This window comes from Artemia sp. Qi Xiang Cuo, chromosome 5 (assembly GCF_049724085.1).
Source record: "Artemia sp. Qi Xiang Cuo chromosome 5, ASM4972408v1, whole genome shotgun sequence".
Lineage (NCBI taxonomy): Eukaryota > Metazoa > Arthropoda > Branchiopoda > Anostraca > Artemiidae > Artemia > Artemia sp. Qi Xiang Cuo.
The window spans coordinates 70,009,919-70,035,933 of NC_142798.1; the positions used below are offsets into that span (position 1 = coordinate 70,009,919).

The following is a 26,015-nucleotide window of genomic DNA, read 5'->3' on the forward strand; positions in this document are numbered from 1 at the left end:
TTGAGTCAAAATGGAAGAGCTATCAAATGCAGAAATATATTGGACCTCTAAATTTAGCAAATATGCTGCTTCGTTTCTATTGGAAGGATAGAGCAGTATTTTGAAGTTGTTTATAGCTTCTTTCTATACATTGCATTTTCTTACAGATTGCAACATTGGATACCTACATTAGTTTAATTTTCTGATTGTACATAGTTTCTGTAATATAGTTTTTGTAAGGGAGAACAATTGATGGAAGACATTCTTGCTTCCTATTGCTTTAATTTTTGGACTGAAATGCTTGAGGAGCAAATGGCACATCAGCCAGTCCCCAGTGGCAGATGAAGGGGGCAGGGAAAAGTGCTGTACATATAATAACAATAATAATAATAATTTATTTATTACCTACTATGAACAAAAAGAAGTGGATTACATAAAAAAAAAAAAAAAAATGAAAGCAAACTTGCACACTTAACAATTATTTACATAAAACGATGTAAATTATGGTGCGCAGTAAGACCTGCAGATTCCGACAGCTTTTCCGCAAGCACAGTTACTTTTTCCTGTAAATCAGGGAAGCCAAATTGCAATATTAGATGCTGGTTCCAGAACTATGGAGGGAGGCACAGAAGGTACCGAGAAAATTAAAAATAATAAATCCGGAGAGATTTGAGATCTTTAGGCTTCAGAATTGGAAAAAACCCAGATAAAAAAAAATAATAGAATGATCACAAAATGAAAAATATAATTTCCCAAGCAGTTTTCTATTGTACCACCCCCTATTTGCAACTTTTTTTTAATATCCAATCTGAATTTTTTTTTCCTTAGCATTAGAAACTGTCAGAGCCCAAGGTGTTTTGAGATTATTAGTAAGGTGAAGACCAAGCCACCAAAAAGAAGAGACACAGGGAATAGAGGAAAAACCACAGTTAAGAGGGAGGAGAATCAAGACTCGCACTCGAATTAAACAAAATATATTCGCTCTTATCAATGTTCACCATAAACCCAATCCGTCTGAACTGGATATGAGCTTAGAAACGTTTTTCTTGTCATAATTCTAATGGTGGATCAGTATATGAAAGTTAAATTGTAGGATATTGATGTCTGTGGAAATGAACAATTGTTTAGAATGGAAAATTTGAAAACCTCTAGTTTGTCAATTACTTCCTGAAAATTGAAAAATATGACTTGATAGTAGCTTGTATTTTAACTAAAGTGCTGAATCATAAGTACAAGTTCTAGAGCATCAGTAACTTTAATTTGATGGAGAACAAGTGTGAATTGTGTTCTTTGTGTCCTACTCTTAATCTTACATTTTATAAATAACTATGTTATGTCCAGTACACTAAAGTTATATTTGTTGTTGAAAACAGATTTATACACAGCTAAAAACACAAATAATATATCCTGTTCATAATTTGGTGAGTTGGGCTGTGTTCAACCTAAAAATGGGCAATTTTGGATTGAAGAGCAATTGGATTTAGGGTAATTTTATCAAATTAGATTGAAGACAGATTTAGTGACATAGGAACATTTGAAAGCTTAGACAAGTATTATTCCTATGTATTTACTGAGTCATGTATAAGCTATAAATCCAATATTAGTGAAAATGTTTGGTAGCAAATTAGTGTTCATGTAGATTTTCCCAACCACGGTTTTGCTATTCTAATTGTCTAAATCTCTAGCACAAATATGAAATTGAAAGGAACCAGTATCTTTCAGTATCTCTGGTTTTTTAAACACAGGTGTGTATGTAATGTAGCTTAAATATTAAGCAAAACTTTTATGTTTATTTCTCAAATGTACGTAATATGAACCTTAAATATGAGGAGCAAGCATGAGATGGTATGAAACTAATAAAGTCCTGGATACTTGCAAATCATCATTTGAAGGATGAATGCACTCTCAATAGTATTCCCAACTTTGGTCGCATATGCTTTATTGCCCCTTTCATTTTTACCAATTTTACTATTGTTTTGCACATTTACTTTATATTATTTTGCACACTTTATTATTGTTTTGCACATTTACTTTATATATGCTTGCAGAGGTCTTTAAGAAGGAATTTTGGAATTGGATTATACAGATGTAAAGGTTTACTTTCTAGACAGTGAAGTTTGATTATACCATGTCGTGAAATCGAAGATGTTCTGACCTTGCTTTACCCCAAGTCACAGACTGTTTCAGATGTTTGAATGAATATACATTTTTATTCCATATCCCCTTGTTTGGTGAAAAGGCCTTTTGATCAATTTTGGGGACAGCCCCTTCTTACGCATATGCCTCATCAGTATCATTAAAGACATTCTCAGAATTGCTGATGTTTTAGGTCATCTTCCATCTCCTTAGTGTTCCCTTAAGTATTGTTCTTGTATATCTGTGCTTACTGATATGCAGAAAGTATAAACTGCTGTTTTTATTTCAGGGCGCATGTTAAGAAAGAACTAATTATTATTATTTACTATCAAAATGTCCATGTCATGTCTTCATATCCTGGCGCACCTCCGTCACCTGTAAAGCGTTTAATTGGCTGGGTCAAAGGAGAAGCCAACACTGTTGAGGAACAGTGGGGTGAAAAGGCAGTCCGAAGCTTAGCCAGAAAATTGAAAAAGTCTGGTGGTCTCCAAGAACTGGAAAAAGCCATTTCTCTTGAAAACCCAGAGACAAACTGTGTTACTATTCCAAGGTAACTTGTAATTCTTAGTAGTAATTTGTTATTGTGCTAGCCTGTTATATTCTCACAGAAATATTGTGAGTAAAAAATGTGGTCACAAAAACATGGAATTACTTGATTTGCACAATTGCCTGAACAAAAGGTGTAAGTTGGTAAACTGAGGAAGCCATGGATAACTTAAGGGCTTAGTAAATTTAATTGGTAAAATGCACTAGGTTTATAAGTTGAGCATGATAAGTAATAGTAAGAGCGATAAGAGTGTGTGTATAAGAATTCTAACAATGATTAGAGACAAATTCAAAAAAAAATCTTAGAATAGACTTCTAAGAAAGGTTGACAGAGGTTGCTTATTCAGATTAATTAAAACAAAACAGAGATAATCCAGATAACATAAGGTGAGAATTAAGTCAGTCATTGGTAAGCATGTGATCTAGTCACTTTAACAAGCTGGATGACCAAAGCCAACTTACCCAAAGAATGGCTTACCACTTTTCTAAATGTAAGTTAAAAAATAAAGAAAAAAAGTCTGTTGAAATACTTCTTCTTCATAGCAAAGAATACGAACCACCATGAAGCTTTTTTCATCTTTTTGGGTAGACCTGTAGGATAGCTATTGTGGCTGGCATAACTTTTCCAGGGACTAATAAATGATCTTCTTCTTTAAGATGTTAACAGTATATTAAAATATTATTGATTCTATTTGATGGGATAAATGGGGACTGATAACAGCACAAAAGAAATAGTTATGGACTTTTGCACTCCAGTAGTATTGCTTTAAAATCTTTGAATAACTTACAGAAGATGGATGTTCAATTGAATATGCTGAATATTTCGTTGGATGGATGGCCTTGTCAGCAGAGAAGAAACTGATGTAGGCCCCCCACTAAGAGAAGATCATTAAAAAATATCCAGTTTTCAGCCAGTAATAAATTAAAGGCAAGTCCCTAGATTGGAATGGAGAACAGAATATTTGAGAATGATAGGCCTTTGCTCTATGCCTCAAAGTATCCCTAAATCCCACTTCAAAGGAGGATCTGGCTGTGGGATATCTGCTGCTTTGGTTGTTAGCAGATCTGCACTGTTATTGTATTTTACTCCCTTGTGGCTAGAAATATGCTGAAACTTAAGCTTCAGCTGGAAGAGCAGCAATACAGCTGACTCGAAAGTCAGTCAAAATCAGTATATTTCTTGATGTCATGTTAAGATTAACCACCATCTCTAAAGCCGTCTCAATTGCTTGGTGCTCTACTGAAAGTACAAAATAAGATTTAGGCAGATTTGAGCTGATAATAAGGCTTAGAGTAGGGATGAAAGAGGCGCCTGTAGCCTACCATGTTCTTTGTCATGGAAATGATAAGACTTCTTTCATTTATAATTATTTATGTTTCATCATTTGAGTAATCTGATTTGTCATATGGCAAGAGTTATAGATTATAGGCTCTATCTCCCAAGGTGGCAAAGTGTCACCTCCATAGCAGCTATCTTTCCAAGTTGAAAACGCTTTTTGGAAATTGTGCAAGCAGAAAACAGTGGCCGAAAAAAATGTTTGCCTACCTTAACTGTGAGTCTTAAAGAAATGTCTAATACATTGCACGGAGGCTCTATCATTCAGGGAACAAAGACCAGAGAGCTCTGTAATTTTCTGGTCTTATTCTAATATCTAAGGTGGTCTAAGAATTTGTTGAGAATAACATTCTGGATTTTCGATGTAACACCTTTAATTAGATGTTGTTTTCTTAGACCATACTGCCTTTCTATGACGAACAAAAAAGCTTTCAAATAAATTAGATGTTGTTTTCCTAGACCATACTGCCTTTCTATGATGGAACAAAAAAGCTTTCAGTTTGTTCGTCATAGAAAGGCAGTGTGGTCTAAGAAAACAAAATCTAATTAAATTTGAAAGCTTTTATGTTCAGCATTCTGGAAAAGAAAGTACCATTTTTCGAACATAACTACCAACATTCGTAACCATTTTATGGATTTTTGAGCTCAAGTTTTTTCTCTCTTGTTTTGTTTATTTGCCCAAAATTTGTTCAGTGTTTTTATGACTTCAAGTGTTTCAGTCAGGGGCAAATAGCTATAATTTTTCGCTATTCTTGAGATATTTTGCCTTAATTTTGTAGTATTCTATTTATCTTTTTTATTTTCGTTTTATTTTTTCATCTCGTTTTATTTCGTTTTCTATTTATCTCTAATTTTTATTTTCTCTTCTATTTCGGGCAGAATATTGCAATCCACAAATGTACTTAAAAAGGGAAAGGGGGAAATCACAAAAATCATGCTTTCAAACTCCATTTTAGGTCCTTTTTAAAGCCCTTTAGGCCTTTTCCAAACTCCATTTTAGGCCCTCTCTAAAGTTGGCAAAAATTAAGTAGATTTTTGGAGTGGAACTTCATTTTGATGCCACCGATCTTTTTAGCAGAATAACTATTTCATGTGCACTCATTTTCAAGTAGGAGATGTGTTCATAACATTTCCCTTTGAATCTAAAGAAAGTCCAAGAAAATTTTGCAGAGTTCACAAATGGAATGGGAGTTTTTTTTTCCTGAAATTAGGAGAGGAGAGTACCAGTATGCCTCGCAAAGACGAATTGTGCTAATTTTCGATATTAGCACAGGGGGTCAAAAGAATCAGAAAAATTACACACTTTATTAATATGTCGTTCAATATCACAATATCACTATTAAAGAGGCTTACCACCCTGAGTGGCTTACTTTTCTGAATTGCTTAGTTTTTTTAGTTTTAATTTGCATGTATTTGCTCCCGTTTTTGTATATGTTGTTTTTTTTCTTTATGTTATAATACATCTTCTTGCTTTTTATTCTTGATGGGTTACAAAATAAATTAATTTAATTAATTAATAAACAACAATAATCTCTTCCATCTTTCCAAATCATGAGCATATAAACCAAACGATGTGTTAAGGACATTAAGCGCAGAAACACAAGTTTTTGAATAGGTTTACTTTTACTCTACTCCCCTCTGTCTTGTCAATAGACAGTGTATTATTTGATCCATTATTTTTCCATTTTTTATTAAAAGTCAGTAGCAAAGACTATGGATAACAACTAAGAGTGGAAACTGGCGCTAGTATTGACAAAAAAGGCTATCAACACCATCTAACTTTGGCGACACTTGTTATTTTTTTTTCAAGCTCTGTTATCATTTTTCTTTTACCAATTGTACTAATTAAATTAAATAAACTTATTATTACACTGAACAAAAATGCCAAGTGTCGCCAAACGCTAGATGTTGTTGATAGCGTTGTGTCAACACTAGTGCCAGCTCCCACTGTTATAATTTATCCATACTCTTTGATCTGTGCAATAAATTGAGTTTTTCAAATACAAACAAAATTGAAAAGTATCGTAACCATCATGAAAGTATTTGTACCACAGAGATCAAGGATTCCCCTTCCTACTTTAAAAAATATGCAAAATACTTCACTTTTGTCAGGGTTATTCCCCCCCCCCCCCCTCCCACATCCCCGTCGCGTCTATAAATACTGCGATATCCTCCTTAACACTATGGATTGTACCCCTATGCCTGCCTCATGGGGAATTTGCCATCAACATTATCCTACTGGTTGGGAAAATTGAAAGAAACAGACTAAAATACAGAAGGACTTGCCTGGTTTCAGTATACAATAGTGAAATTTGACAGTCCAAGACACTTTCCTCGGTCATTTTGAATTATCTAACTTAATAGGTGAAGAAATGGGATATTCAGGTTTTAATGCACGTTTTCTGAGACACCCATCCCCACAAAATCCAATGATATCTCATAAAACTGCAGACAAAAAAAAGTTGGCTGCTTGGATTGCAGTCAAAAACTTGGCTGTGCGCACCTATGACGTCAAACATGTTTTGTTTTCTTTCAAGATCTCTTGACGGCCGACTGCAAGTCTCTCAAAGGAAAGGCTTTCCGCACGTGATTTACTGTCGTCTGTGGCGCTGGCCGGAACTTCAGTCTCAACACGAACTCAGAGGCATTCAGTCGTGTAAATTTGCGTATAATCTTCGAAGAGAGGAAGTCTGTATTAATCCTTTTCATTATCAACGTGTTGAAATTTCTAGTAAGTTTTGGCTTTGAATTAATCAATTAAAAATGTATTTAGTGTATCATTACCCTTTTTTTTCGAAAACTCGTAAGGGTAACTTTGTCAGAAGAAGTATTTTTAACGATTATGATACTGTATTTGATTATTAGAACAGATAGTGTTTGGATTATAGTTAGTTACTATTATGGTAATTTTACCTAATTTATTAGGTAATTACCTAATAATTTATTTACTTAATAATTTACCTAATTAGATTTATAGCTCTCCTATTTTTAGAGCTAACTTCTGCTTTGTGGCTCTACTGAGCACTATGGAAAATAAATAAGAGGGGAAACTCATATTTGATTTTAAGAAGAATTAAAACACAATCTAGAATTACCTGTCGAAATCGTATATATTGAAAGATCTTTGCATGCTTATCTAGTACTAACCATTGTTTAATCAATAAAAAGCAGTTTTAAATGCAAGTTTTACAATCTGGGTTGTAAATCAAGAATCTAGATTGTCGCGGTAAAATGCCTTTAATTAAAATCCATTTTTTAGTAAGCTTAAAGGTGTCTTCCCGTGACTATCTACAATGATCACCGCAGACGAAAAATTTTCAGTTTAGATTGAAGAACATCAGTCCTAATGGAGCCAAATGGAAAAGCTTATGGGCGGTAAAAATGGGGAAAATTTTAAGCTTGTCCCGGGTGTACAAATTTTATGTTCGTAAAATTTCGAATAAATTATCTAATGCTTATAATCATTTTGTAGTTTTGAAATCTTATTTTTATTAAAGTAAAGCAGAGGGCACAGTTGGCAGTAAGTATAACCAAATTGACTCCAAAATTTTCATTTTCTCCTCACAGTCATCACTATTCGTTGAAAATAAAAGTAGGTAGTCCGAATTAAATTAATTTTAATGTTTTTTTTTTGTATCTTGTATATAGGAACGCGATGAACGACGTTGTTCATGAATGAAAATTTTGTTAAAAATGCTTGAAATTCTATAGGAGACAGGGGGGGGGGCTTATCAAGCTTTTGTGTTGGGCGCAAAACAGGGCCTAACCACCACTTCCTGAAGTTTAAATGACAATGACCGAGTCTCACTGACAATGACAGTTTAAATGACAATGACTGATGTTATTTTGTGTTTAACTTTTGCTCCAGTGCTCTGCTTTTCTTCTTCGTATTGTTGTAAACGGGTTTCTAATAGATTAATTAACTCATTAATTGTGAAGTTTGTTATTATTACGTTTGCACATGTCTTGCATATTGAAAACGACAGTTTCTTGTCAAAGTAAAAATGATTCTAGGGCTTTTTTGCTGGTCAAAAATATGAACAGAGATGATTTTCTTGATATACTGTCGAAAAACCGCACTCTCGATTGCATTTCAAAGTTGGAAATTAAATTGAAAAACGAATTAAATTAAATTTGGAAAATTAATATAAGCATCTTAGGAAAATTAAACTTTGGAGCCTAAAAGAAAGTAAAAAGTAATTTAAAGTGTCAGATCCTTCTCTTCTCAGTTCCCCATTGGCTCCAACATTTTCATTTTCTCCTCATAATCATCACCATTCGTTGAAAATAAAAGTACGTAGTCCGATTTAATTAATTTTAATTTTGTTAAATATATTTTGTATATAGGAACGCGGTGAATCTTGGAGCCCAAAGAGTATGTCCCCATACTCTTTGGGCTTTGGACAATGGAATTTGTTATTATTGTGTTAACACATTTCTGGCATAATGAAAAACGACAGATTTTTCTTATCAAATATACAGCTGATTTTTTTTTTTTTTTTTTTTGTCACGAATGTGAATAAATTTCATTTACGCAAAAGGCTGCCAAAAATTTGCACTTGCAAATAAATTTGGAGAATTAAATTGGAACATTAATCAAATTAAATTTAGAACATTAATGTAATTGGTCACGAATGTGAATAAATTTCATTTACGCAAAAGGCTGCCAAAAATTTGCACTTGCAAATAAATTTGGAGAATTAAATTGGAACATTAATCAAATTAAATTTAGAACATTAATGTAAATAAATTTGGACCCTATAAAATAAAATAATATGGAAAAAAATAGCAAAACTAAAATCAAAAGCAATTTTAAAGCGCCATGATCCTTCCCTTATCGATTTCCCATATTCTTTGGGCTTAACATTGTTGATTTTGTTATTATTATGTTTGCACAGGTCTTGTACATTGAAAAACAACAGATTTTTACCAAAAGTAAAAATGATTTTAGCGCCTTTTTGTTGGTCATGAGTGTGAATAAACGTCATTTACCGAAAAACTTCATTGATAAATACATTTGAGAGGGAAAAGGGGGTGGGACACAGAAAAGTCCGTAACACAAAAGAAGCTGGGGAGGACGTTTTGAGCACTGCGATGAGGAAGGAAAAAAAATGGGGGCAAAGGAAAAATATGCTGCCATCATCAGAAAAATAAAGAAAGTGAGATGAGACCATATGCTATCATACAAAACAAAACGCAAAAGGGATGAATAAAACACACTAGGGACGATAAATGACAATAAGAGTAATACCAAGAAAATTATAAGTGGATTTTGAGGGGGGTAGGGAGTTTTTGAGCCCCACTTATCTTTGGCATGAACTTGCCCGGAACTAGCTTGAAATTTCATTGGCATAACTAGACTAAAATCCAAAGAGAAATTACAAGGTATATGACTGTACCTAAAAGCCTTATTATAAAAGTCCATTTCAGACGGAGAATTATGAAAAGGGCTAAATTTTCATGAATTGAAAGTGCGTAAAACTTAGCAGAAGAAGACACATTGCTTACAGTTAAGGAGACATCGGACAAGGTCTGTTAGACTGTTAGCGTTTTAAGGTCCAGGCACCTGTAGGCTTCAAGGGTTGTTGTTAGAGGTGGTGACTGTAGCGCTAAGTTGTTACAATTATTTCGGAGTACTATGCTTGATCTTATACTTTAGGATATTGGACATTGCAATGTTCCCTTTTCATCTAATGTCCATTCTTGAGTTTTATTTTATCACCAATGACATATGTTCCAATAGCAATGGCATGTTTTAGTGTAACTAAAGGGTGTCTAAAAAGAACGCTGGATTTGAATCTACTATAAATCGAATTTACCCCATGGTTTACTCAACATTGACGTATTTGAGCCACGGATATTAACCTGGGAAAGAAAAACACAGCATCAAGACATTTCCTCAATAATCAGCGATTACAGAACATGCAAAAACAGTGCTGCCAAAACAACAAATAAAAAAACCGGCCTTTCATATCAGGTATTCTTTTTGAGACACCCTTTATTAATGTTTCTGATATACATTTGAGCTTAAGAAATTTGTATTCTTCTCTATTCCGGAGAGCGGCTTGTAAGGAAAAATAGTAAAGTACATTCAAAAACAGGGAAGATGGACTGGATACTTATGCTAAGTACATATTACTAATTTCTAATATATATTTGAGGCTAATAACATTTCCATTCCTTAATCCGAAAGTTTTTATGTTTTCGGCCCAAGCAACGAAGTACTAGCCTATACGGATGGTGCAACGAAATTGACTGGTTGTCAGAAAATAGAGTTAATTTAAAACAGAAAGAGCTTATAAAACAATAAGAAACAGTGTGTAAAACAGGGATCGTCTTTGGAGAACTTGGCACCATTTTTTTTTTTTTTTTTTTTTTTTTTTTTTTTTGAGAAAAATTCTTCTTGGAATATTTCAAAAGTTATAAGGGTCTGACACCTTCAGTGGTCAATTGATAGTGAAGAAAACTTAAACGCCGTATTTTTGTTGGCGAAGTCGGCTAGATATTAATGTAAAACGACGTTGCCTAGGCAACGCAAATTTAGTTATTGTCTGAAACACCAAGGACAAGTTACCTTTCTTAGCAGAAAACTAATCTTGATACTTTGCACAACCTATTATGAACAAAAGCTTATTACTGAACCGTATATCTGTACGATAGACCTCGTGTAAATGGTGAATTTAGGATTAAATGAAAAATTATAAACGGATTTTTCGTTCAAGTTCTTAATGGAACTTGGTTGTTTGGAATAATTATAAGTTTAAAGACACGTGTTTAAATACACATATTAAACTAATATTTTAAATACAAATGTTTAATAACACGTAAATTTAATACATTTTTTTCTAGCTAGTGGATCTTACACCCTAAATCAATTAATAGCTGTTCAAAACGAAGTTCCAAAAACAGAAGATTGTGCTGACGAAGACAATTTACAAGAATTTGAGTTTATATCGATTAGAGAAGAATCGTTTGAGAGCCAGTCACAGACTGAAAGTGTATTAGAAACTACAGTTTTAAGAGACACTTCCTCGTGTGAGTCTGACCAGCCGGGAAATTTGAAATTACAATTTCCCTCCTTCGACGATTTGATAAATACTTTGGAGGAGGACTTTAAGAGAGCCATGTCAAACGCCCCAAGTCCTGTTGGCCCTTTGGCAAGTCCTTTAAGTGTTAGTGGAAGTGAATCAAGTCCCTTTTCTCATGGAAGCCCACCAGTGACGGACAGTCCTCCTCCAGGCTACATGTCAGAGGATAATGATACACAGGAGAATGGAGAAGGTAGCTTTTATATATTACTTGTTTGTGTCTATAATGTTAATTGATATCTTTAGAGCTGAATGTTTATGTTCCCTGTGCTAGTTTCGGTATCTTTTTCTTCTCTCCTATGGTTTAATAAATCAACGAAAGAGGAAAGTTTGCAATAGATTTTTGAAATACAGTGTACAGGGTTTTTGGACTAAATATACGCTGAAAATTGATCGAATCCGGTGAAAAATTACTATTTTCCTTTCTTTCTTTCTTTTTTTTTTTTTTGCAAATTTAGATCTATCTCTAAGAAAAAATAATACAATAATTCTGGCTCGATGAATGCTCAGATCTGAGACTAGTAAATCCAATAATGTAAGTAGCTTGGCCTTTTGTGCAAAATATGGCTGCATGCTTGTCGCAAAATTGCTTGTTTCAGAGGAAATATATTCCTGAAACGAAAAAAGGCTTTAAATATAAATTAGAGCCTTTAAGGGTGGATTCAAACTGATCTGTACCCTTTTTTTACATTTTAGAAATCAGAAAATAAGCAAATGTGTAAATTTTGTAAAATTTGGAAAAATATGGTGCTGTAATAAATTTTATACACTGCAAAATCTTATACACTGCTGTGGTATAAGAATATTCCTTATTTCAGAACATTTGTTTTTTTAATTTCTTTGTATTTTCTTTGTATCTCCAGACTTCTGTCTCCTTTCTTTTTTTTCTGATTAATTAAAAAAACATTCCACAAAATAAGTATTTCAAAGAAAAGTAAAGAACTCCATTAAACCAAAAATGAGCAAAAATAAAATATAATAATCCACCAAGCGTGAAACTACCACAAATGAGCATCGATAAATAAATGAAACCCAAAACGAACAGAAATTAATAAAAATAACCGAGTCAAACTTAAAACGAGCAGAAATGTAAACATATAAATGTTTTTACTCTTATAACCTTAATAAATCAAATAATATTAACATTTTGATTACAAAATATCAGTATATGTATGTTATACTGACAATACACATTTATTTGTATTTTTTTCAGTGAAGTGCAAATTATGATCTGGCCTTGGGAAGGCATAGGGATTTTGAACCCTACTCGTGATAATTTCTGCTCGTTTTGAGTTTGACTCCGTTATTTATTGTAATTTCTGTTTTTTTGGGTTTCATTTATTTATTGATGTTGATTTGTGGTGGTTTCATGCTTGTTAGATTATTGGATTTTAGTTTTCTTCATTTTTGGTTTAATGGAGTTACTTACTTTTCTTTGAAAAACTTATTTTGTGGAAAAAGTTTATTTTAATTAATTTCTGTTCGTTTTATATTGACATAGTCTTTTCAGGGAAAAAGAAAATAATACTTAAAATCTTTTCGTTTTCTTCAAGACTTAATAGTTTGGCCTGTTATTTGTATGCTGGAGAAAAATTTTCAGCAATTTTTAACAACATACACCCTTTTAAAATTCTGAACACAAATAGTAGTGTTTAATTTAATTTCATACCTTCTCTAGTTGACCTGAAATAGAAAACTTGATACCATTCGCAAAAAATTCTGTTTACTTTCTTTGATAGCTTGGATGCACTTACGTTATTTTGATTTGGTTCAATTTTAAGAGCAGAAGTAGTCCCGAAAGTTTGAACATAGTACCCTCAGTCGTTCTTGGGATACTGCTGAGATGCCTTATTGAGGATTAGCATTAATACAGTTCATTTTGATTTAATCTTAAGGCAACATTTAGTTTTTAAACATAATGGGCAAATGGGAAGGTGGGCGTGGGAGGAGGACTAGTTGCCCTCCAATCACTTTCGATTATTAAAAGGGCTTTAACCCTTTCTATTTTTAATCGAATGAGCCCTTTTCAAAGTTCATACGACAACTCTTTCAACACGAAGTGACCTGGTCTAAAAAAAAAAAACAAAAAAAAAAAAAAAAAAAAAAAAAAAAAAAAAATATATATATATCTCAAAATTTTGATTGAATGTGTTTGGGGAAGTGGTGGACGTGAGAAGGGCGTTAGTTGCTCTCCAGTCACTTTCAACTATTAAAAAAGGTACTAGCCCTTTCAATTTTCAATTGAATGAGCCCTTTTGAAGTTTCTATGACAACGCTTTCAATGAAAACCTCATATACCCCCAGGGGATAATTTACAACCCTTGCCCTGAGGGCTGGGTGAGGGGGTTGTCATCCTCAAAGACTTAATTTCCAAAACTTTCAACTACGTTGAACAAAATTGCTATCTCAAAATTTTGAGTGGATGTGATCGGGGAAATGGTGGGCGTGAGAGGGGGTTGCCCTTTCAATTTCTAATCGAATGAGCCCTTTTTGAAGTTTCTACGACAACGCTTTCTATAAAAACCTTATATGCCCCAGGGCAGAACTTACAACCCTTGCCCTGAGGGCTATGAGGGGGTTTTAATCCTCAAAGACATAATTTCCGGACCTTTCAACTACGTTGAACAAAATGGCTATCTCACAATTTTGGTTGGATGTGTTTGGGGAAATGGTGGTCGTGAGAGGGGGGTTACTTGCCCTCCATCACTTTCAAAAAGGGCACTAGCAGTTTTAATTTCTAATCGAATGATTCTTTTTTGAAGTTTCTACGGCAACGCTTTCTATAAAAACCTCATATGCTCCCAGGGCATAACTTACAACCCTTGCCCTGACGGCTGTTGGGGGAGTGTCATCCTCAAAAACATAATTTCCAGACTTTTTAACTACGTCAAACAAAATGGCTATCTCAAAATTTTGATTGGATGCTATTGGGGGAATGGTGGGTGTGAAAGGGGTGTTAGTTATCCTCCAATCATTTTCGACTATTAAAAAGGGCACAAGCCCCTCTAATTTCCAATCGAATGAGCCCTTTTTGAAGTTTCTACAACATCACTATCTATAAAAACCTTATATACCCCCAGGGCATAACTTACAACCCTTGCCCCGGGGGCTCTGAGGGGGGTTATCATCCTCAAAGACCCGATTTCTAAGACATTTAACCATGTTAAACACACTAGTTATCTAAAAATTTAGATTGGATGTGTTTGGGGAAAATCTGGGCGTGAGAGAGGGGTTAGTTGCCCTCCAATCACTTTCGACTATTAAAAAGGACCCTAGTCTTTTGAATCTCCTGTCGAAAGAGCCCTTTTTCAACTTTCTATGACAAAGCTTTCACTAAACACCTTATATGCCCCCAGGGCACAATTTACAACCCTTCCCTTGAGCGCTGTGGGGGAAGTGTCATCTTCAAAGATCTAGTTTCAGAACCTTTTAACTAAATTGAATAAAAAGGCTATCTCCAAAGTAGGATTGGATGTGTCTGGATTAAAGGTGGGTTAGGAAGGGCTGTTAGTTGCCTTCTAATCATTTTCGACTATTAAAAAGGGCACTAGCACTTTCAATTTCCGATCAAATGAGCCCTTTTTGAAGTTTCTACAGCAACACTTTCTATAAAAACCTTATATGCCCCAAGAGCAAAACTTACAACCCTTGCCCTAAGGGATGTGGGGGGGTTGTCATCCTCAAAGACTTAATTTCCAGAACTTTCAACTACGTTGAACAAAATGGCTATCTCGAAATTTTGATTGGATCTGTTTGGAGAAAAGCTGGGCGTGAGAGGGTTTTTTTTTGCCCTCCAATCACTTTCGACTATTAAAAAGGGCACTAGCCCTTTGAATTTCCAATCGAATGAGCCTTTTTTGAAGTTTCTAAGACAACGCTTTCTATAAAAAAAAACGTTATATGCCCCCAGGGCATAACTAACAACCCTTGCCCTGAGGGCTGTGGGGGAGTGTCCTCCTCAAAAACATAATTTCTATCTGGAAATCAACTACGTTGAACAAAATGGCTATCTCAAAGTTCTGATTGGATGTGTTTGGGGAAATAGTGGGCGTGGAAGGGGTGTTAGTTGCCTTCCAATCACTTTCTACTATTAAAAAGGGCACAAGCAACTCCAATTTCCAGTTGAATGAGCCCTTTTCCAAGTTTCTACGACATCTCCTTAGATACGAAGTACCCTGGTTTAAAGGGGAAAAAAAAAATAATAATACATTGTGCCAACTTCGTTCTTTACTTAGGTAGCTATTGCCTATGATTAGCAACTATTGCTGATGGGCCAAAATCTTGTATCTGTATTTTTTTCAAAAATCAGGGTGATGCATTTCTTTATTACTTGCTTCAAGTAAAATGTCTTGGTTAAGGAACTAGTGTAATGGGTGTCATAAGGTTTATAAAGTCTCCAAATGGATGAGGTTGGGATGGGAAGTTTGTACATTCCAGAATTCACCCGGGGAGATGGGTGCATTGAATCGATCTCAGACCCCCCCCCCTATTTATAAGGTCATATTATTGATGAGAATCTTAGCTTTAGAATTTTACTTTATATAATGCATTAAGAAAAACTTGTTTAAGTTAATATATCCCTTTTTTATTTTGCTTTACTAAGCAAGTATAAACTGAGGGTTTGATGCTGTGACTGTTCTGCTTATTTTAGGGAATGGGTTCCCAAGATAAAGTTTAAAAATCCATTATTTTGTCAGACGTCCCAAAAGCCAAGACAGCTGTTGAAAAGGGCTTTGCTGTTATTGTTAGTTTAAGTGTCACATACCGTATTAGTTTGTCATTATAAGCCATTAATATCCACAATTCTTGCTTTGTATATAATTCCGAATCGAGTTTTAATTTGATTTGATTTTATAATAAATTGATTACGACCTAGAGTAAACTCTATGGGTTCCCCAATCCCAAGTAAAAACAAATTGAGAAAAGTGATTGATGGTTGACGGTATTTCAGAATAGAACTGAAAAAAAAAACAAGAAAAAAGAACAGGACAATTGAAGGGATTTGCATTTAGAAAATTTTAAAAATAAAGACTAAATAGAAATAAAAAAAAAAATTCTTATAGGAAATCAGATGAACACGAGTCCAGTTGTTGAGTCTCAACCAGTAATATATACAGAGCCTGCCTTTTGGTGTTCTATTAGCTATTATGAACTGAATACCCGTGTGGGAGAAACCTTCCATGCGTCCCAACCATCAATTACAGTTGATGGATTCACAGGTAAACTTGTTTTTTTATAGCATCTATATAGTGTCTATTGTACTATAATTATACTATCTGTATCTATTTACCATGGTTTATTGAAATTACAATTATTTTATAAAAATTGCACATTGAAATACTTCATATTACATATTCTATATTACAGTAGTTTGGAAAAAATTTAACAATCTGAATTGATATTGAAATAAAAACTTAATAGGACATCGCTATCAGGGATGGAGAAAGTTCCAAAGCTGCCAGTAGCAGAATTCGGCAGAATTCCAAAAGCTGCCGACAGTTTAGCAGCACAACCTGTGTTGTCACTGCTTTTCTTTGGGCAAAAAGTATTTTTACATTTAAAAATGGTATTTTAAGACAAAATCTGCCAAGTAGCATTGCTACTTTGCTACCCCACTTTTTGCACGGCGGATCACTGTGCTGTTCTGCCTATGTTCAACTATATAATCTGAATATAATAACTACACTAAAAACCTTTTCTATCCCTCAAGCATGTAAGTAGAAATGTATTTAGAGGGGAGGGGGCAATATTTTGGTGGAGACGGAAGGTCAAAAACGCCAAAAACATGAAAACTATGGAAAATAGAAGAAATCCTTGAGAATGTTATTAAAATTTTGATGTCTAGGACAAAATGATGCCTCTTTTTAAAATTAAAAGTTTTGAGTGTTCATATTTTAGCCTTTACCCTTTTAGGTTTTATAGTTAAATTGTTATTTAATTATTTTTTTTGTTATTCTTAAATTCGCGGCGCCAGGTATAGTTCAATATATAACATGCCGTTGGTCTTTTATGGCTTTAGACGATTATTGAATCTTCTTTTAAAATCGTCGACAGATAAACTTATGGGGATGACATCCTCAGGAAGATATTCCAAATCGACGTGTAACGTCGGATGAAGCTGTTCTTCAAGGACTCTGTTCTGGGTCATGCCAGCCTCGACATGATTGGACCGAGCTTTGGACCTCCGTGACTGTCTTGTTTGGAAAATTAGGAGTACAATGCGAGAAAGCCCTAGAGAAGGAGGTTAATTTGAGTACTTGTAGAAAACAGCCATCGACGGTACATCGAACCTCTCACTAACAGACTCGAGAGAGTCGTGAGAAATGACAAAACCTGCCCTATGTTGGATCTTCTGGAGCGGTGCCAGCAATGTTTTCGGAGCACCAGCAGACATCCATGCTCGACAATGGGTCGGATGCAACAGAAAGGAAAGTGGGATGATCGAGCTGGGCCATGGAGTGTTGTTGTAGCAGAGGATTATCCCCAGCTTTCTTGCACATGAGGTTCTCACCCGAATGAGGTGGGTTTTTCAAGAGAGATCTGTGGGGGAGTGGACTCCAAGGAGACGAAGCTCGTCCACTTTCTTTATAGCTTAGTTCAAGAAGATGAAGCGGGGGTGTATGCGTGGTACTCATGATCGTGAGACCATCAGCACTTTTCTTTTCAATGCATTGAATCTGGCGATTCAAGCATCAGACCACTTTTGAATTTCCAAAAGATCTGTCTGTAGTGGCGGGGAGGTTTTTAATGAAAATAATAAATTCATATTTAAATTGATATTGATCCTTTTAAGTTCTTATTTAATGTTGGTACCTGGTTTTAGATATAGATTTCATTCACGATAAATAAAAGTCCAAATAGGGATAAAATCCTTTAAATAGACAGTGTTTCACAAAAGTGATGACGGTCACTGCAAATGTGACCGAAATATCTGATATTTTTTGTGAAATTTTATCATTGTTTATGAAAGGCTGTCTATTAAAAGGATTTTATCCCTATTTGAACTTTTATTTATCGTCATGGAAAGGCAGTGTGGTCTCTGATATTATCTAGATTTCATTCATAAAAAAAAAAAATTGCTTTTACATATTATTGGGTGGAAGAGTTACATATAAGTAAAGTTGTTAGGAGGAATTTATATTGATGGAGTGTTTGGAGGCACGCACCCAAGGAGTGGAGCCTTTCATCTCTCTCCCCCGCCCACAAAAAAATCTATATATTTTTAAATTTTTGCAACAGAATTTTAAGTTTTTTGCCAAATTTGCTTTCTTTTTTTTCCCTGTGACCCTTAAAATGTCTCTTCCCACAAAATAGATTCCCACAAAAGAAAAAAGATGAACATTAGTACTAGCGAAACAACAACAAAGAATAAATTGTAATAAAAGCAATAAATCGTAATAAAATACGGGACAAGGAAAAAAAAATCTAATAATCAAATATAAACCAAATAAGAAATTGAAACCATGGATGACTTGCAATTTATTTTTTCAGTTAATTTCAAATAGTTTTGTATCTGTGATTTCTAGGTTTTTTATAGCATAATTGCAAATCAATCTTGCACGGTGCGTGTCCATAGTGTTGCGCGTCCATGGTGGTATGTAAAGCGAATATTTGGTGGAACGCAACAAGGTGCAACGGATTGTTGCTATATCAGGGGTGTAAATCTCCCAGACAGGCATAACATGCAGAACATGAGACAGCACGACAGTGTTGTAAAGACTAGCGAAATAAAGAATGACTCAAACAAAGTTTTTTAGATATAATTGAATCGTAGGTGGCACAGATGGCAAGAAATATGAACGACTAGTATATTGCAAGTGTGGCAGTGCCAATAGAAAACCCTTGGTATTGGACTCGTTCAAACCCGTAAATTTTGGCATTATATTGGCTGCAGTCTTTCAATCTGAGGTTTTGAACTCATTCGATTACCCCCAGCACTTTGGTCGATTGGCATAGTTGGGCTTCCCTTGCTTTTTTTTCTTTCTCAACATATATAGAAGCCTAATGCTTTTACAATGTGCTTTATATGTCTTTCTTACTTGTAGAAATAGATAGAAATTAGGGCTTCAAATTAACACAGTGTGTTTTTGTCATCTATTGGAAGTTCTTAAAAATCTTCTTTTTTTTGTCCAAGCTACTGGTTGCTATAGAACACTTGACAAATTTAGAACAAATTTTCTGCTCTCTTGTAAAATTTATATTTTGTAACATACCCCCTTTGAGTTGTAACGTTTTCCCTTGACCTTCCGTCATATTCTAGTTCGCTTCATGACCTACCCATTAGGCAGGAGGCTCTTCATTTAATCTCCGGCAATAGAAGATTCTTCATAACAAACTGTGTTTTAGTTTAGAGGACCCATAAGGGGCAGAGTAAAGAGTGTAGAAAATTGTTCAGATAGAAAACTTATTTTCGTCTTTGGAAAAATGAAAAATCCCGAAATTATGTTTCTTGAAGTGAGAGTAACAACCAACGCCTCCTAGCGCTACCCAGCAAAATAATAAATTTAGTTATAAAACCTTAATAAAAATTTTACTTGCATATATATATATATATATATATATATATATATATATATATATATATATATATATATATATATATATATATATATATATATATATATATATATATATATATATATATATATATATATATATATATATATATTTTGTTTTGTTCTTTTAGTTTTTATTTTTGCATTTTATTTGAAATTCTAATTTACAAAACCAATATTAAATATAATTTTAGCCTATCTTGAGTTTCTTTTAAACTCTGCTGGGTAGCGCTATAGCGTCAGTGGTGTTTGCAGTTTTTAATTCTCATTGCGCTCATGCTAATGGGCGTAAACTGATATCTTTATGGAGAGACTCAACTATAAAGTTTGAATTCATATTTAACCTTTTAAGGTCTCATTTTATGCTGTTACTTCTGTTAGGTATAAATTCTGTACATTAAAAAAATACAGGTCATTAAAACTGAAACTTGAAGCCGTAGCGCCGTTTTTAAGCAACAAAAGGGTAAAGTGTTGGTGGGGACTCCTGACCTCCGCCTCCTGATGTGGAGGTAATTTCAACGCTGAAGATTCCCTTCTATTCACTTTTGTGTATAAATGTGTATGTACTTTTAGATCCTAGTAATTCGGAGCGTTTTTGTCTCGGTTTGTTATCAAATGTGAATAGAAACCCAGTGGTGGAACAAACGCGTCGACATATTGGCAAAGGAGTTCGCCTCTACTACATTGGCGGTGAAGTGTTTGCTGAATGTTTAAGTGATTCCTCAATTTTTGTTCAGTCACCAAATTGCAATCAGCGGTATGGGTGGCATCCCGCCACTGTTTGTAAAATACCTCCAGGTAATTATCTTTTGCAACTCCTCATCATCGACAAAATTTCGTTAGAATAGAATTAATTTATTTTAATATCTTAAAGTACTAGTGATAGTGTGAATAATAGAATCTTATTGTTTGAATAGGTAAAGTGGAAACTTGAACATTACTCATTTATATATATATATATATATATATATATATATATATATATATATATATATATATATATATATATATATATATATATATATATATATATATATATATATATATATATATATATATATATATATATATATATATATATATATATATATATATATATATATATATATATATATATATATATATATATATATATATATATATATATATATATATATATATATATATATATATATATATATATATATATATATATATATATATATATATATATATATATATATATATATATATATATATATATATATATATATATATATATATATATATATATATATATATATATATATATATATATATATATATATATATATATATATATATATATATATATAATATATATATATATATATATATATATATATATATATATATATATATATATATATATATATATATATATATATATATATATATATATATATATATATATATATATATACCATTGTGGAAACATTGAAACATTTTTTGTATTCAATTTTTAATAGCTTGAATAGTATGCATGTATTTCACAAGTTTTACCTGACATATGGTTACCATATAGATCTTATGGTAGAGGCTCCACCATGCTGGGTAAGGAATGTAAAACCTCGAAACCTGTTAAGGCAGGTGGCATTTCTTCTGATGAGCCCTAAATGGAAGGTTCTACTTGGAAATATTTTGCTAGATTTGGTGCTTTTGCTGGTAAATTTACAACAACTTACATTTATTGATGATAACTTTGCATGGATTTGGACTTTTCTATTTGGTTGACAGTTCGGGTATACTGTTTGGTCCTAGGTAGTAGGATAGATGGGTAAGGTAAAAGCCTCGTTCAAGTGCACATTTGTCTCAATTGCTGGATTAGGACGACAGTTTTTTTTTTTTTTTTTTTTTTTTTTTTTTTTTTTTTTGCCAAGTAATTACCTCTTAAACATAATATATATATATATATATATATATATATATATATATATATATATATATATATATATATATATATATATATATCTTAAAAATTAAAATTTAGATTCAATTTTTAATTAAAAAACCTGCATATGCAGTTGTTTGCCTTTGGTACCTGGGGATACCAAGAAACAAAAAAAGAAAGGTAGGTGAAAAATGAGCAACAAATAAGGCAAAAACATAAAGCACCAAACAGCTTTAGGAATCAACAGATTGTTAGTGTTTGATTTTTTACGGATGAAAAGCGTTGTCTGATTTTAATATATTAGTTTAGCTTGTTTTGTTCAACGTTGTAATACTGACATAAGTGGCAATACGTGGCAACACTCATAAGAATGCGGTACTGACCCAGTGGTGTCGATTGGGGGGCATGAGGGACATGTGCATCTATCTACAGGTTTAAAAAGTATCTTTTTTGTTGGGTATACGACAAATATGCCCGCCCTCCCTCCCCCTAGATTTTGAAAAATACATTTTACCCTTCCCCCTCACAAATTGTTGTGAGCTGACCTCACTGCACTGCCCTATAAACTTCATAATTTCTAAACAGACAAAAGAAAAATCTTAGAAAATTGTGATTTTTCACCTATGAATAGACTAGAATGAGCCGAGGGGCGAAAAAAGTTTTTATTTTGGTGTCCTTGGTATTTTAAGGGTATTATTCGTTACATTAGCCTGCCTGATTTTGAAAAGTACCTTTTTGGGGGTTTCATTGAAAAATGCCTTTTCAGGTATTTTTCATTGATAAAATTAAGAAAAGCAACAAATTTGCTCTTCATCCTGGATATTGAAAAGTTTATTCCTCCCCCCCCCCTCATTAATTGACGCCACTATATTGCCCGAAAAGTTAAAATTTTTGAAACAAACAAAAGAAAACTATTGGAGAAATTCGATTTTCAGCTACGTGTTTCTGGCTAGTGGTTTTAGCACCAAATTCAAATTATTGCACTCATTTCTTTAAACAATCTGTCGATTTCATTGTTTTCTTTACTCTGTGAAACAATAACTTAATAAATGATAAGATTTTCGAAAACTTTGCAGAATTGTTACTGAAACCCAATTACTAACTTCAGTTTGTTGAGATAAACTTAAATGTTTTCAATTTTAAGTAACTGTTTTTTTAATCGATATTCACAATAGTTTTCACTAATCATTGTTATAAGTCAGATTTGCTTTTCATTTGTGCCAAATTCAAATTATTACACTTATGGCTTTGAAACAATGTATGGATTTCATTGTTTCCTTTACTTTGTAAATCAATTACGTCATGGAAAATGTATTTTTGGTACTTTTTTAAGAGTTCGACAAAAATTTGAGGGGGATTCAAACCAGTACCTCTTCCCTGGATACGGCCGTGCTTAGAATCTGAAAATAACAAAGAGAATAACGCAATGAAGGAACTTGTAAAGGCGTTGAATTGTTGAAGAAAAGGGATTGAATATTTCGGCTCCACATCTAATAGCCGTCCCCGGTGAGAAAAAGAATTGGAATAAAGATAAAATTCAGCTTACGATTCAAAGCGAGAAAAGAAAAAAACGCGAAAAATTTCATTACTTAAAGCTTATGTGAGCCATATATACGACTTATTTATTATTTATATACGCCTTGATTAACGTCTGATAGTCTTAATTTACCGCTCCGCATTTACTTTTCCTTAAATATTCCTGACTCGCACTTTTTGCTGCGCCCGTTAACGACTTGTGGCGAATAAAATCCTTTAGTTTACATAAGACTAAAAATAGCTTCAATAGCAATAATTTTTCTGCAGTAATAATAAAAAAAAATTAGTCGGTAGCACACCGAAAGCGTTGATTGCGAGGATGGGCTCCTAACAATAAAATATTAACAAATATAAAATATAAAGAGTTGGAGTGTGAAACCATATCAAGAAATAAGGCATGGGTAAAAAATCACTCAGTAAAACTGCATAATGTCATCATCCCGAAGCATCAGTACCCCCCCCCCCCAAAAAAAAGAAGAAAAAAAAAGTTAATAACAAAAACGAACAATTCAATTAATAAAAAAAAATTCAAAGCTCATAACATAGAAAAGAAGGACAAAGACCTCAATCAAGTGTTTAGACGGAGCATGTAAAAAGTAGATTAGATTGATTGGCTTCTGAATGAACAATATTTTGATCATTCAAGTCTGAACGCAATATGAGCAAAAAGTAAATTTTTACCAAAAATAGATTTAATTTATTGTAAGATCATTTTTATTTAAAGGCAGATGTCAAAACAAAGGGTGCTTAGTGTCTTTCGTTAATCAAAATATTTAACACTATTTTCTAGGAATATGAATTTTCAAATTTTCAAAGAACATTTATTTTTTCAAAGGAAATTTTGAGGAAAAACTCCTTTTAGTTCTCTCTCTGATTTTTTTTTTTTTTTTTTTTTTTTTAGTAGATCTTTTTTGTTTATTTTGTAAGCGTGCGTTCTGTAATTTACTTCTTTTAATAAGAGTCGCAATTAATTCTCTGTCAGCACTTGTGCAACGTATTTATTATGACGTAAAAGTTAGCTCTAAATGAGCATATCTTTACGTCTTGTGGCTATTGGAAGTTATTCCTGAAGGACTGGTCCTTCAAAAAAAAATCAGTTTTTGCGTTTACTGGACGTTCTTGATGAGGAGAGGGGTGGGAGGAATTCTCTTCTGTGTATGCTGATAGCCTGTGATTATAGTGGTCATTTGATTTCAGGATGCAATCTCAAAATATTTAACAACCAGGAGTTTGCTGCCTTGCTTGCCCAATCTGTGAGTCAAGGATTTGAAGCCGTTTATCAGCTAACAAGAATGTGCACCATTCGGATGAGTTTTGTCAAAGGATGGGGCGCTGAGTATAGGTAATTTGAGACTTATCCCCAGTCTATATTTATAAAAACTTGCTTAAAACTTTTTCGCATGCTGATCAGTGGTCTGTGCTGCGGAGATACCGATCTCCTGATTCACTGCCTTCGGTGGGGAGTGCAATAAATGGCTGGGGGGGGGGGGATCATTCAATGTTTCCCGTGTTTTTCCTCCAGATTTTTCCAGGTCCCCATTTAGAGCTGGGTCGACTTTGGTTGAGCTTACAGAGTCACACCATTGACCCTCGTCTCAAATCAAATAGCTAGAGTTACCAGGATTCGAACCCCTTTCCTCAGGATCTTCAAGTCTATCTCTGTGACCTCTCGGCTAGGAAAAGTCGTGATTACACCCATCTAACTACAAAAGCATTAAAATCGAAACCAAAAACTGTGCACCTTCTAGCTGCAACTTCTGCGCCTCACCTCAATCGTCTTCAAAATAAAATTCCCCACCCTAACAATCGTTTGTAAAGTCGTTGATGTACGTACTGTCAGACCAAGCCTGTCTCTTCTTTGGATTTCTCCCGAGATCTTAGGATTCCAGTTGCGGAATTTTGGAAACTTTGGAGAATATAAACCTTGGAGAATATTCATTAAACTCTGTCCTCAAAAAGTATGGTAATTATATGTCTTATCGTTGTTATTGAACATCGTGGACTCGGGGGGGGGGGTGTTGTTTCAGGTTACCCAAATATTCATAAAAGAGTATGCATTAAAAAGATGTAAATCTTACATTAAAAAAAAAAGACTGAAATCATCATGAAGTGCCGTACTGAACATTGCAAAATATACGAGGGAAGTAATTTTCTTCTGTTTTTTAGTAAAGTACAAAATAAAGTTAGTTTTCAAAATTCGGGGGGGGGGTAGTTTTGTTTTTTCTGTTTGTTTTTCTTAACTAAAATACCAAAAAAGGTATTGTCCAAAATCCAGAGGGGGGGGGGGATTGCCCCCCCCCCCAAGATTTATAGTAAAGTGTAATCCTTCATCCCAAAAACCTGATTCTTTGGCTAGAAATTTGTCATATTTTACTATGAAATGAATAACTTTAGCAATGTCAGTGAAAACTAAACATTCCAGAAGACAGTACTTGACTTGAGATTCAAGTTGAAAACATTAAACACATCAGTCTAGATATTTGGAAAAGTTTATTATATATCCAGTGAGACCATAGCTCTTTCCACAACTGGCTTATGGTTAAAATAAGCAAAAGTTAAGGGGATTCGATACCTTAAAAGATCACCCTATCTCGTCCGATATAAACCTTTTTAGTGTTTGTGGCCAAAGTATTTAGAATCTCGTCCAATATAAACTTTTTTAGTTTTTGTGGCCAAAGTATTTAGAATCTCGTCCATATAAACCTTTTTAGTTTTTGTGGCCAAAGTATTTAGAATCTCGTCCAATACAAACCTTTTTAGTTTTTGTGGCCAAAGTATTTAGAATTTATTTGGCGGTGTTTCTGTAACTTGTTGAGGTTGGATAAGAAATCCAAGTAAGTAGCAGAAAACTAAAAGTCGGTACCTACTTTCCTGGAAATCTAAGCAAAAATATTTAGCCTCTTTCGTCTTGGGCCGGAGATAGAGATATT

General features: G+C 33.6%; 1 protein-coding gene across 2 annotated transcripts in view; it reads left to right on the forward strand.

The window, feature by feature from the left end:
* Smox (Smad on X protein) overlaps positions 1 to 26,015 on the forward strand; it is a 37,496-nt gene that overhangs the window by 7,449 nt on the left and 4,032 nt on the right. For both annotated transcript variants that reach the window (XM_089089891.1, XM_089089890.1), the window contains exons 2-7: positions 2,405 to 2,665; positions 6,535 to 6,728; positions 10,847 to 11,278; positions 16,149 to 16,304; positions 20,214 to 20,438; positions 24,283 to 24,427. In XM_089089891.1, the coding sequence (XP_088946017.1) occupies positions 2,460 to 2,665; positions 6,535 to 6,728; positions 10,847 to 11,278; positions 16,149 to 16,304; positions 20,214 to 20,438; positions 24,283 to 24,427 (1,358 nt within the window). In that variant the 5' untranslated portion in view covers positions 2,405 to 2,459. The remainder of the gene's footprint in view (positions 1 to 2,404; positions 2,666 to 6,534; positions 6,729 to 10,846; positions 11,279 to 16,148; positions 16,305 to 20,213; positions 20,439 to 24,282; positions 24,428 to 26,015) is intronic.